This window comes from Gouania willdenowi, chromosome 19 (assembly GCF_900634775.1).
Source record: "Gouania willdenowi chromosome 19, fGouWil2.1, whole genome shotgun sequence".
Lineage (NCBI taxonomy): Eukaryota > Metazoa > Chordata > Actinopteri > Blenniiformes > Gobiesocidae > Gouania > Gouania willdenowi.
In genome coordinates this window covers 19408682-19422328 of record NC_041062.1, presented here as the reverse complement: position 1 = coordinate 19422328, position 13647 = coordinate 19408682, and the positions used below count along the sequence as shown (strand labels likewise).

At 37.9% G+C, this 13647-nt stretch overlaps 1 protein-coding gene across 4 annotated transcripts in view; it reads left to right on the top strand.

The window, feature by feature from the left end:
• The window catches only part of grid2ipb (glutamate receptor, ionotropic, delta 2 (Grid2) interacting protein, b), a 45672-nt gene that overhangs the window by 20340 nt on the left and 11685 nt on the right, over window positions 1-13647 (top strand). For 2 of the 4 annotated variants that reach the window (XM_028475653.1, XM_028475652.1), the window contains exons 4-11: window positions 1269-1421; window positions 1511-1666; window positions 4693-4844; window positions 6666-6800; window positions 8481-8566; window positions 8790-8922; window positions 10273-10568; window positions 12258-12302. In XM_028475653.1, coding sequence (XP_028331454.1) covers window positions 1269-1421; window positions 1511-1666; window positions 4693-4844; window positions 6666-6800; window positions 8481-8566; window positions 8790-8922; window positions 10273-10568; window positions 12258-12302 — 1156 coding nt within the window. The remainder of the gene's footprint in view (window positions 1-1268; window positions 1422-1510; window positions 1667-4692; window positions 4845-6665; window positions 6801-8480; window positions 8567-8789; window positions 8923-10272; window positions 10569-12257; window positions 12303-13647) is intronic. The other 2 variants (XM_028475655.1, XM_028475654.1) reach the window with 1 other exon arrangement.

Below are 13647 nucleotides of genomic sequence, written 5' to 3'. Positions count from 1 at the left end.
AAAATCACTGCACACATGTGACTAATTATGAGTGATGTGAACAGTCTATGTACAAAGCTCAAAACTGACCATATTACAGCTGAGGCACATGCAAAGCTGTTTACTGAAGACCTAAACATGTTAAAGCCAAAAATCGACATATACACACATTTTCAGATATGGACTAAATTGGCCATATCTCAAAAAGTATTCATCTGATAAAACTAAAAATGTACAGTGTGAATAATCACAGAACCATTGGTACACATTTTAGAATGTTCATATTTTTTAAGTGCGAGAGCCATTTGTTGAAATTACATGGATTAACCCAGAGGTGGACTGGGACAAAAATGAATTCAGACCAGTCTACTACATTATCATTGACACCACGTATGAAGCTGTTATTAAGTCAGTAATTCTCAACATGTGGCTCTTTATGTCTTAATTTTAATTATTATTCCACCAGAAAACCTTAAAAAGGGGAACTTTTTAACCTCCTTTTATTTTTTTTAACTATTTCCTTTGACCTTTTTTCAAAAAGTTCTGACACTGTTTTTTTTACTTTAGCTACGTTTTGCCAATAAATATCCTGTTTTTTTTTGTCCATTTTTGCAAGTCCTTTTTGACACTTTTATCCAATTTTTGTCCTTTTTTAATTTGTTTTGGCCACTTTTCATCCAAATACGCTAATCTTTGCCCAAAGAATACCACTTGTTTCCTTTTTGCCCTACATTTTGCCTCTTTTTGTTCCACAATTTTGCCCTTTTTCACTATTGTTTGCCACATTTTTCTCATTAAAGCTACCCTTTGCCATTACATACCACCTGGTTCCTCTTTATTTACATTTTTTGGCCACTCTTGAATGCTCCTGGCCCATTTTCATTACTTTTCACTCTTTCTTGACCACTTTTTTGCCACTTTTGGACCATTTTTAGCCACCTGCTACCATGTCTGCCTTCACTCGCTTGTCAAAAAACCAAAAAAAAAACATAGCGAACTGGTCAGACCCACTTTATTGGTCGATGGCCCTCCGGGACGATGCCATATGGCCAGTCCACCCCTGCAAAAACACTTTAGAATACCAGATACCTTGTTACAACCAGGGAGACAGCTAAAGCATGCAGGACTGTAACCTTTAAGAGTTATATTTCTTCAGCTGAGAGGTTTTTTTTTCCTGTTTAACACAGTCTTTATCCTGTAAATCAGATTATTGCTAAAAAAAAAAAAAAAAAACCTTCCACATTCTGTGAACTTTTGTATTCAGTAGCGTTTTCTCGCCCTTGCTGCAGGAACTGCTCCCATGAGAAGGTGGTGTCCATGCTGCAGGGCAGTGGTGCTGTTCCCACTCTGGTGGTGGAACAGGGTCCGTTTGACTATTCCTCAGAGCAAAGTGACACAGAGGATTCACCAAGCATGCCTCAGACCACTTTACAACGCTCCAGGTTCTGTTGTGACGTAGCAACATCAAACATTTACTTTCTGTCACAAAGAGGAGTGTGTTTGACTTTTTCTTTTGGTGATGGACATTCAGGTCTCCGGCTCTCAGTTCCCTCCAGTGGGTGGCAGAGATTCTTCCTCCAAGCATCAAAGTCCACGGTCGAACCTTCAGCCAGCAGCTGGAGCACCTGCTGACCATCCAGGAGAGATACACTGTCTGCAAGGCCCTGGAGACCTTCTTCCAGCACAGGTGAGGTGAAGAACACGTCTGCAAACGGCTTCCAACTCTCCAAAGAATGCTAAGCAAGTGCCTGGTTGTAAAACCTTTATTTTAGTGCAGGAGGTGTAAAGATATATCCCACCCCAGTAGAAGTACTGTTACTTGATTTAAATTGTTCTCAAGTACAAGTACAAGTAAATCCTACATAAAATACTCAAGTACAAGTAAAAAGTAGCTTAATTAAATAGTACTCAAAGTAAAACTTGTTATTTTCACCCCCCACGTTTATTATTGGTAATAAATCTTGCCACGGTTCTCTTGCATACTGTAAACATCTCATGTACAAACTTATAAAGACCAAATTTAACACAATTGGAACTTAATTCATTTTCCGCAAAGGCATCTGTATAAAATAAAAGGTTTGTCAAAACCTTTTATTTTTGAAAATGTGCAATTCTTTAAAAAAAATAAAATAAAATAACACCAATGAATTTAATTCAAAATAAGAAAAATTCTCAGGCTCTAAGGAAAGCTACATTTATGAACTCTATAACAGATAAAATATTTCAATGCTGTCTTTGGCGCGGTACATTACCTTTAATCTGATTGGTCGGCTATGATGTACTGGATTTGGTTATTGTCTGGTCTTTTCGGTTTTTTTGTAGTTTCACAATGTCCATTGATCATTTTAAAAGAAATAATAATTTATTCAGTAAAAGCTGAGTGTAGAAATGTAACAAATAACTTTAGTTCTTTTAAAATGTACTTAAGTACAAGTTGAATGACTGATTTAGAAATATACTCAAAAGTACCAATAAAAGCAACTCAATTACAGTAACTGAAGAACTTGTAATCCATTACTTACACCTCTGCTGATGCGCTAGTAGCAACAGTGATGTGTTCACTCTACTTTCAGTGTGTTTAATTAAGTCAATCACTATAAAATAGGAACCTCCCCATCTTCAGTCCAACACTAAAATCCTTTTTTTTTTTTTTTTTTTTTTTTTTTTTTTTTTTTTTTTAAGAAACTTTGTATAATTATAATATATCCAATTTATTGTATGCAATAATGCTTCAATCATTCCACCGGTTTGTTTACTGGTCCCATCTTCATTAATAGAGCATTTTCTATACCACTGATTCTCAACTGGTGGCTCGGGACCCAAAAGTGGGTCGCGGACCTGTACTGGGTGGGTCGTGGACAGCTGGTCAAAATTAAATAAATGCTTAATGTCTCTCATGTTGTATTTTATTTTGAAAGAAACTTTTTTTTTTTTGATAGACATTCTGTGAAATGCATGCTACACAGGAAAATATGTAGATTTATGTTGGAAAAAATATTATATATGTGTTTTCAACAGATATTTTTGAAAAACAAAATTTTGTTGGTCGAATTCTAGAAAAAAAAAAAAAAAAAAAAAAGTGGTTCGCGATTTAATATCCGTGGCAAAATGTGGGTCCCAGGGTGGGACCAGTTGAGAACCACTGTTCTATACAACTACATTTGCTTCTACTTAGTTAATGCAAAACTTTGCAAACCACTTCTCTCTGGTTTTTAATCAAATTTGAATGGACAGTCTTTTTACTTGTGTATTGTATTTAATTCATTCACTCCATTATATATTTCCACTATATGCATGTATCTTAATGATATATTTTAGCCATTGTTTGTGTAATTTTTGTCAGTTGTGTTGCTTTAATTGGTACAGCACTTCAGTCATTCCTGGTTGTTTCATATGTGCTTTATAAATAAAGTTTTATTTGAGTTCTGTTTCACTCCCACCCACACATGCCTACATTGGGTGGGAGGTACCAAGTAGTTGCAGGGTGTGTGTTCAGAATCCACCAAGCTTTTTTTTTGTTTTTCCTCACCTCTCCCTTCGTCTTCATCAAACCAGTCTTCACGAATCCTCCTCCAAACCTCCCTGTTGCCTAGGAAACTGAATTCATACAAGCACTTTAAAATTGATTAGGCTGTGCAGGGTGTTCTTAATGAAGATGAAAATAAATCCGATACTGAGAAAGAGGAGGGGTTCATATATATTTCAAAGATGGTTTGTTCATCCTCTGCCTTTGATATGTCCTCAGGGATGGAGTGGATGGTGTTTCTGCTGCTGCTGATCATGCAAACATGATGCAGCAGAATAGAAAGGAAAATACCAGTAGAATTTTCATAATGTGCATCCAATATTCAAAATTAAAAAAAAGAAAATAAATCCCACCATAACTGACACCCCATCTTTCCTCCCACCTTCCTGCTAATCTGTTTCCCTCCTCAGAGCTTTACATAGCACTGCAGTGGATGAGGCCAACGCTAAACCCATGCATCAAATGGCGATGAATTATACAACAGTGAATATAGAGTGTGTTACTAATGAAAAACAATGTGTGTGTGTGTGTGCGTGTATGTTGTGGTGGCAAAATTGATTAATTATGTATACTCATATATTTGCTTTTTGATCTCATTCAACTTAATACCCCAATTTGTAACTTTCCACGCCTGTCTGATGTCTTTTCCTCTTCCTGCAAAGTCAGTGGGCCCATACTCCCATAATACAGCTTCTCTAAAGGAATGTCAGTTGGCCTCAGTTTAATCTCGAAAGCCAGAGCACTTCCAAACCCACCCCAGACATCACATACACACACACACACACACATCATATACACGTACACACACACTCACTCACACACCCACACACACACACACACACACACACACATCTAACTTTCACCCTGACATCGGAGGTGTCACCTCCGGCAGACTGACCTTCCCCCCTGGTCTCTTCTTTGCTGTCTGTGGAAGGGGGGAGGTGGGTCAGTGGGGTATAAATGTGTGTGAAAGGAACATTTGGGCCCTTCTTCGCGCCTCTCCTCTGGCCAGAGGAGACCACTTCTTTGTCTATCCCGCTTTGTACCTTTTTATTTAGTTTAGATTAAATCATCTTTTATTACTTCATCATCTCTCCTGTCTGGTCTTCATCATTTATCACCACAGAGTGTGTTTTCAAGTCAAAGACGAGGTAACCGTAAATTTCACCGTAACAATGTGTTGGCAGGAATGTGGACACCCTGATCGTGGACGTGCTTCCGGTGTTGGACACTCCAGCCAAGCAGCTAATCTGGCAGTTTATTTACCAACTCCTGACCTACGATGAACAGGAGCGCTGCCAGAACAAGCTGTCACGTTTCCTGGGTTTCAAGAGCAGTGGTGAGGAGCCAAAGCGCGCACACACACACTGGAGCCCTTTTAGAAGGAAATGTCACACTGAAGTGAAGAAGCACAAGCCTATTGATTTGGATGGCAGTCGTCAATTGTCAAATCCCTCCCATTCAATTCTGTTGAATGAGAGGGATTGAAAATTAAAATAGTAATCTTTTTAGACTTTGTAATGAATTAATCTCAATTAATCTAAATGAACTGTCTAACAATATTTGACACGAGAAGCAACAGTTTCCAATTTAAATAGATTTTGGTAAATGACTGAATCAATGAAAACAACAAAATGGAGTTTATTATTTCCATCATTAAGTGCTGCATAACATGTATAAAGAATATTATGATTCCATTGTTCACAAATCGTTTAGCACGTCCGCCTCACAGCAATAAGGTCCTGGGTTCACTTGGGTCCTTTCTGTGTAGTTTACATGTTCTCCCTGTGCTGCATGGGCTTCCACCCACAATCCAAAAACATGACTGTTAGGTTGATTGGAGTCTCTAAATTTTCCACATAGGAGTGAGTGTGAGTGGTTGTGTGTATGTGTGTGTGTGTGTGTGTGTGTGTGTGTGTGTGTGTTGCCCTACGATGCACTGGCGCCCTGTCCGGGGTGTACCCCCACCTAACGCCCATTGAGAGCCAGAGATAGGCACCAGCAGACCCCCGCAACCCTGAAAAAAGGAGCAAGCAGGTCTGAAAATGGATGGATGGATGTTCACTAAGCACAAACTTCAATTTAAATAAGCTATATACATGTTTTTCCAGATTTTTTGTAAACTTTTTAAAACAAATTTGTTTCTGTGTAATAAAATAAAAAAAACAGCTCATAGTACAGAACGTTCCAGAGAAGTAGAAACTCAACAGTGCAAAAATAGTTAGAATAACCGTGGTATGAAATAAACAGAGCAACTGATGAAGCTGATGAATTTAGTATGAAATAGTGTTTCTACATAGCAGTTGATAAGTTGGGTCAGATGATGCTATCTGTAGCAGCTTTTCTAGCCCCGCCCACATCCTCTACCACTGAGAGAGGTCGACTGTCTACTACAATCATTTATCCACTGACTTGTGGATTGGAGACACATGCCTAGCTGCTACATGTTTAGCATTGATGTGATAGCTGCTACATGTTTAGCATTGAGGTGCAAGCTGCTACATGTTTAGCATTGAGGTGCAAGCTGCTACTTGTTTAACATTGATGTGATAACTGCTACATATTTAGCATTGAGGTGCAAGCTGCTACATGTTTAGCATTGAGGTGATAGCTGCTACATGTTTAGCATTGAGGTGCTAGCTGCTACATGTTTAGCATTGATGTGATAGCTGCTACATGTTTAGCATTGATGTGATAGCTGCTACATGTTTAGCATTGAGGTGCAAGCTGCTACATGTTTAGCATTGATGTGATAGCTGCTACATATTTAGCATTGAGGTGGTAACGGAGCCTAGAAGAGCTCCTAATCGGCAAACTTTTTCTTGTAAAACTTTTTTTGTTTTCCATCTGGTGTTTTTTGTTGTTTTAAACTAAAATTAACGCCCACAAAGCACAGCAAAAAGTTCTCCTCAGGTTCTCTTGTGGTCTATGCATCAGTTTTATGGGTATACCGGGAACTCGTGTAATGAGAAAAGTCTGCGCTGTTTGGAGAGTATTGTTTTTTGTAAGCAATGAATTGCAATTAATGCAATAAAGTCTTATTACTTGTTATTATCATATTATTATATTTCAAAATTCAGCTCTCTATTGTTTGCCTGGAAATGCTTTTTGGCAGAGAAAATGCTAAATAAAATATGATGTGTGTGCGTGTGTGTTGCAGCAGTGTTAGACCCTGAAGGACTCTCGGAGCAGCACCATCGCAGCAGCTCTGTGCGTGTGAAGGGAACGTCGTACCGCAGTAGCTTCAGAGACAGAAGCTCTGATGACTGCATCATTGGGACTCACCTGGGAATGGGTAGGCTGACATGAAACCTCCAAGTTTAACACTTCCAATAGATGCAGGCTTTGTTCAGCCTATGGCACAGAAACCTTGGAATTTATGAACATTATTTTAACTGTGCGTTTTTATTTATGTGAAGCTAGTGCTGAAAGGTTAAAGTTCAGTTTGCACGTGTTCGTATCAGAGGTTAAAGTAACGGATTACAAGTACTCACGTTACTCTAATTGAGTTGCTTTCTTTAATACATTTCTAAATCAGTAATTTCACTTGTACTTAAAACTGCTGTCCAGAGTTTCTGAGAGAACATTCCGATGTCCCGCCCTCAACAGCTCGACTTCCTCCTTTGCCTCTGCCAATCTACCAGAAGCCACGCCTCTACATTTGTTCACGTGCATTGCAAAACATATCAAAGTCGCTGGTTCAGAATCCTTTGAAAAGCAGCTCCGAGATGAATTCTGTTGCGGTCACAAAGACGTTTATCCACAAGCTTTTTACCCAGACTTTTCTTTTTTTTTTACTAGAAGCTTTATATGTTGCAATCGTGGAATGGTTAACTGGAGTTTTCGGAGCGCTCCTCTATGACGCTGCTCAGTAATACCTGTTTGCTGTTGAGACGGTGCACGCGCATTCACTTAGATTGACAGTGGCCTGCTCCAGGAAGTTGAAGCTTATTGGCTTGGCGAAGTCTGCTCTTTCTTACGTCTGTATAGGGGTCTATGGATGAAGGCGGGACTTATATACATTAATGTATATGAATGACCACCGGCAGTAGACCATAGTAAAAGACTAGTTAGGTTTTTTTTCACATTTCAAAAGAATGATACATAAACATAGATTTCTCAGAAACTCCGGATATCAGCTTTAAGTATGTTTTAAAAGAAGTGAAGCAATAAGTTACATTTCTACACCCAACTGTTACTGAGTAAATTATAATTTTTTTGTTTTAAATTGATCAACGGACATTGTGAAAGTACAAAAAATGAAATGACCAGACAATAATGACATTACACCATAGTCGACCAATCAAATTTAACGTAAGGTTATTTTCTCAGTTTTCTCAGAGTTCATGAAATTCTCAGAATTTTTAAAATGTATTTTGAATTTGTATTATTTTATTCAAAAACAAATTGTACATTTTAACAAACCTTGTATTTTATACATACAGTATTACTTTGTGAAAAATAAATTAAGTTTATACATGAGATGCAACCAAACTGTGGCCAGATTTATTAACAAAAATAAACGTGGGGGGTGAAAGAAACTAGTAACTTTTACTTTGAGTACTATTTATCTGAGCTTATTTTTACCTGTACTTGAGTATTTTATGTATGACTTACTTGTACTTCAGTACAATTACACTCAAGTAACAGTACTTCTACTTGAGTAGGACTTATCAGTACTCTTTACACCTCTGCTCAGTATTAGGGGGGTATATTATACCACTCATTCTGTTGTTTGTAAAAATGCATTGAAAAGATGATGGTCTTCATCACCAGCACATCACAAATATCCCTCCAGTCCATATCTAAATATGCATTTACTGGTTTCCCAGTCTACCAGGTTACACCCTCATCTATTTTGTGCTGGTTTCCCTCATTGCTGGCTTTGTTCCATCATCTCACCTCACAGCAGGAGGTGTGTGTGAATGGAGGATACCTGTCTGTGTATCTCTGCTTATGCATTACTGTGGTTTAGGAATTCATGTTGATGAATCTGGCAACCAGGAGGAGAGGCAATCAGGAGATGGGACCTCCTTTCCAGAGTCCCCTGACCTCAGTCATGTAGGTACAACCGCAGCTCATCATTGTCTCGCTACTGAGTAACTGACATCACGATGCCAGTTATGTGATCTGCTTTCTGATCTCATGCTATTTGAAGACCTGTCGCTCATATTTACAGTTAAGGTTAATTCGAGGGTCCATCCAACCAGGGGCCGTTTAAGAGCGACAGACCTTCAATAGCAGCGATGTTGTGCTAACTAGCTGATCATGCCTCCACCCATAGATGACAGGTGTGTACACAGAGCTGGAGAACGTGTACGCTGGAAAGAGTGAGCCCAGGGTCACTGGACAGACCGGGGGCTACAGTCGCCCTCTCTCGCCACTCACACTCCCCCCTCTTACTGGTACTCTCTCAGGTACTGGAGGCACAGAGAAGCAGACGCACACACACACACTCACACTGTCAGTGTGTTCATACGGCATCAGATAACTTTCTAGATCCTAGGTTCCAGGTGCGTCTCACCCATGGGGGCTGCAACACCCGCACTTTCATAAAAACAAAAATTTATCCAACTCACTTTTTACAGAGGGATTCATTGTTGAAAACGTATTGGTCCAGTTAGATTGATCAAGCCAATCACAGTCAGCTATTTGACCAAGCCGCTGTTCCGAGAAGGTAAACAAAGAGTTAACAGCGATGAGTGAAGGGACAAAAAATTAGTAACAGGTGGTAAAAATGGTCCAAAAGTGGCAAAAACGTGGCAAGAAAAGAGTGAAAAGTGAGGGCCAAATCAGTCAAGAGTGGCAAAAAATTAACAAAAAAGAGGAAAACAGGTGCATGTAATGGCAAAAGGTAGCTTAGATGGGCAAAATTACGTAAACTATAGTGAAAAAGGGCAAAAATGTGGAACAATATGTGGCAAAATGTAGGGGGAAAAGGAAACAAGTGTTTTTTATTTAGCAAAAGGTAGCTTATTTGGATGAAAAGTGGCAAAAAAAATGGTTAAAGAATAGACAAAAAATTGATAAAAATGTTAAAAAGAACTTCCAAAAATTGACAAAAATGAGGAAAAATGGATGTTTATTGGCAAAAGGAAGCTAAAATCTAAAAAACAAAAAAGTATCAAATTTTTGGGAAAAGGGGCTAAACCCTGCATTTGTTTCCATATCTTGCAAATTTATTTGGGTCAACATTTTATGCAAATTAATGATTGTTTAGAGGTTGCACAAGAAACTTGACAATTGCTCCCTATTATAACATAGTAGGGAGCAATAGAGCAATAGAGCTGGGAAATATATTGAGATTCAAGATATCAAGTTTTCTATTTTTGGGATATGAAAAATTACAATATCGCCTATATTGATGCAAATATTTTTTACAGCTTATTTTGTTTTAAAATACTTGTTTTAGGAGTCGTTGCTTTCATTAACTCTCAGAACAGCATCAAAAGCACAGTTTGATGGATTGTTGAGTGCATCCTAACCCAGACCTTTCCATAAACAGGCCACACTACCGAACTCACTCACACGTGCTGTCCTTTATAGGAGAAAAAGCCTAAAGTGCAACTGTTTGTTAAAAAAAAATGTGTGTGCGGCATTTGGATCATCAAATTTAAACCAGAATTGTCATTCTGGTCAGACTTCATTTAAAATAAAAATATCAAGATTTTTATCGCATATCGTTATTTTGAGAAAAAATATCTAGATATGAGTTTTGGTCCATGTCGCCCAGCCATACTTAGCATCTTTGATGTTGTTTGTCACAGGTAACCGTAAATCCCTTTCATGGAAGGAGCCTCTCCCCACCTCCGTGTATGAGATCCACCACCAGAGCAGCGTGGAGTCCAACCCTTACGTTAGCTTGGAGAGTCCACCACCCTCTCCTCAGCACTCCGACGGCGGCGACCCCAACACCCTCAACCGTCGCAAAAAACTATTCACCTTTTCTCGCCCGCCTCGCAGCAGAGACACAGACAAGTTCCTGGATTCCCTGAGTGAGCAGCTCGGCCATAGGGTCAACCTGGTGGAAGACTTTGTTCATGGAGAGAATGACTACGAGGAGGTGAGGAGATGTGAACGCAAACATGCACTGTTTTATTTTAAGAACAAACCCTTGAACTCACAACATGTGAAAACACAATATCACGAATAGATAATCTTTAATTTTTGGTTTTAATCCTAAGAATACCAACATAAATATCATTAGGGCTGGGCAAAAAAAATCGATTTAATCGATTAATCAAATTTGTAGATAAAAAAAATTTTTATTTTGCAAAATCTAGTTTTTTTTTTTAGTTTTTTGGACTTTTTCGTGTTCCAATGTAGCCCGTCCCCTCTTTGTTTACATGTGTTTACCCTTTGAGTAGGCTATATGTGTGCCACAGGCGTGTTTAAAGTTTTATTCGCACTATGCTGAGATGCTAAATCAAAAAATGTAAGCTACTGTGAAGGCGCTGTTGCACTTTTGCTGAAACCTGGGTTAAAGCTTGAATTTTTTGAATGACAGAGCCTCATTTACTTTTTATTTTGGGATTGTTCTATGCATTTTAACTCTTGAGGACAATCACAGCAATAAAGTTACACTTTTGACAATATATCTGATGTCTGCAGTCATTTTTAAGTGCATTGAAAAAAATAAATAAATTGAAAATCGAATCAAAACTCGAATTTTTAAAATCTGAGATTTTTTTTTTTTAGGCTAAATCGCCCAGCCCTAATTATCATAATACATTCACAACATATGTAGCTATTAGTAGTAAAAGTTAGCATTTCTTATAATAACGGGTCAGTTTGACCTATGTCTGAAATCAACTGTAAAATACAGTAAAAATTATTATCTATCATCCAGTTAGTTTTTCATCTCTTGGTTACCTTGTTAGGCTTCCTTATCCATAAAATATTGGTATTTATATTTTAATTTTTTATAGTAAAATGATCTTTAAAGAGAACCAACAGGTAAACTTAATATGAAACATATTTTAATAATTAATTACATATGTCTAAGCCATAGAACTGTACCATGGTTCCCTAGTTGTGCATTAAATTAAATTGTAAATGTTAATGCCGATTACAATTACAAGTCAATTATCTGAACAATTCAATTATGATTACAACAAAACATGTCATTCTAATTACGTCATAATTGTAATTACTTACCAATTACGTGATTACAATAATTGACCCCAACCCTGAAATGCACTTTCATTATTCAGTTTGTTGTTCTACAACGTGTAAAGTAGAATTTTTCCTTTTCCAAGACATTGAAGGAACTGTTTTCAGTGATTGTCAGTGTATAATGAGTCTTTTTGACTGTGCAGAATTGCTTGGTATTCAAGCTAAGTATTTGTATTTACCGTATTCATTTCTCAAAAATATTTGAGTATTTCTTAAACTTCACATACAAAATCTTTTAAAAAATAACAAGAAAATGTAATTCCCACCGCTAGCAATGGGACAGAACAGTATGTGTATTGTACATGTTTTATATATAACACAAGTTAATGCTAAATTAGATTCATGTGGTCAGACAAAGTTGTTGGAGATCATATGCTTACAGGCATCTGTGCTTATGGCAATTCAGCCTCAAACGTGTCAGCCTAAAAACGACATTTTGATTTGTGTGTGTGTGTGTAGTAGTTATTCATAAGTTTGTAGTGAGAAAAACATGTGTTTAATGCCGTTGTAGTGTTGCATGTTAGAAATAGAGCAGCTCTAATGGACGCTACAATGAATGCTTGTGTCACATGAACAGATAAATCCAGGTGGTTGTCATGCACACAGAAGAAGAGATGTGACTGTAAGTAAAACCCCACACTCAGTTTTACAATAGTAAGTACACAATACTGCAGATGTTTAAGATAGCAGCTGTAAAAGCAGAGATACAGTATCTGTGTTGTTTCCTATTGAGGTAATGAGAATGGAACCATTGGTTTGAGGAATCCTAAATCTCACAGTTTGGTGTAATCACGGTAGTAACCTCGCGGTATGAAAATGATTGCGATATTGTAGGAAAGCTCACAACCACACAGTTTTCAGCAATGCAAACAATAACAAGAGTGATGACCATTGAGAAACTGTCTGTTCAGTATTTAATGTCATATATACTTTTAGATTTATGATATTATAAACTGAATACTGCATACTAACAGATACAGATTCTAGTTTAGATAAAGTCAGGAACACTCTTAAAGGCAACACAGGTATAGAAACAGCCATAGTAACAACACAATAAAATAAAATGTATTTTTTGAAAAAACATCCAAGGAAATCAAAGTAGTGCAAACTGCCTTATTCTGTGTTTAGACTAATTTTAAGTTTTTCTGGAGAAAGATGAACAAGTCAACGTTTAAGGTTAGAAGTAATCTCTGAGCATTTAAAGTAGAAAGTGACTATTTGTACGGTTGTTGTACGGACAACCTCTGGTGCTATTGGTATGGTTACCGAAGTACAAGTACGTAGCGTCTTAGGGTTAGGATTAGGTTTAGAGTTAGGTTATAACCCAATATAACAATATTTAGGGTTAGGCTTAGGGTAAAGTTTAGTCCTAGTCATGTGACCTAAGCTGACCAATGACTGACCTATCACGTGACCTTAACTGACCAAATAGGGGCGCTGCGTACGGATAGAATGTCGGTATATTGATAGCCACTGCCTATAATGTGTTCACTAACCTTTGAAAGCCCTTGATGTCAACAACAGAAAACGGCCGTAACTACTCGACGTCTCTTGTTATTTCTTGAGGCCTTGAGTTGTTCTGAGGGACCATGGTTGTAAATGCTTCCTTTAGAGTTTTTTTTTTACCAGACTGGATTGTTTGTTTGACACGATCCTTAAACCTTAGGGTTAGGGTTGTTAAGTAGCTTCTCATGTTGCTGGTATTTCCAGAAGAGTAGCACACGATAGCCTACACTTGTAGTGTTTGCGTATTGTTCACCTTTTCTCCTTTATGGTTTCTGGATGTGGTGAAACCAAACTGTATCTACACCTCCTCTGACTTGTAGCCGCTTCATCATGCACAAGTTCTTCAAACTCCTCTGTTGGGCTCAGCTGCCTGTAACCTATGACGACGCCACAAAGCATTATGGTACTTGTAGTTTATTCTGAAACCACAACAATATTGAGGCACTTGTAATACCGCAGTA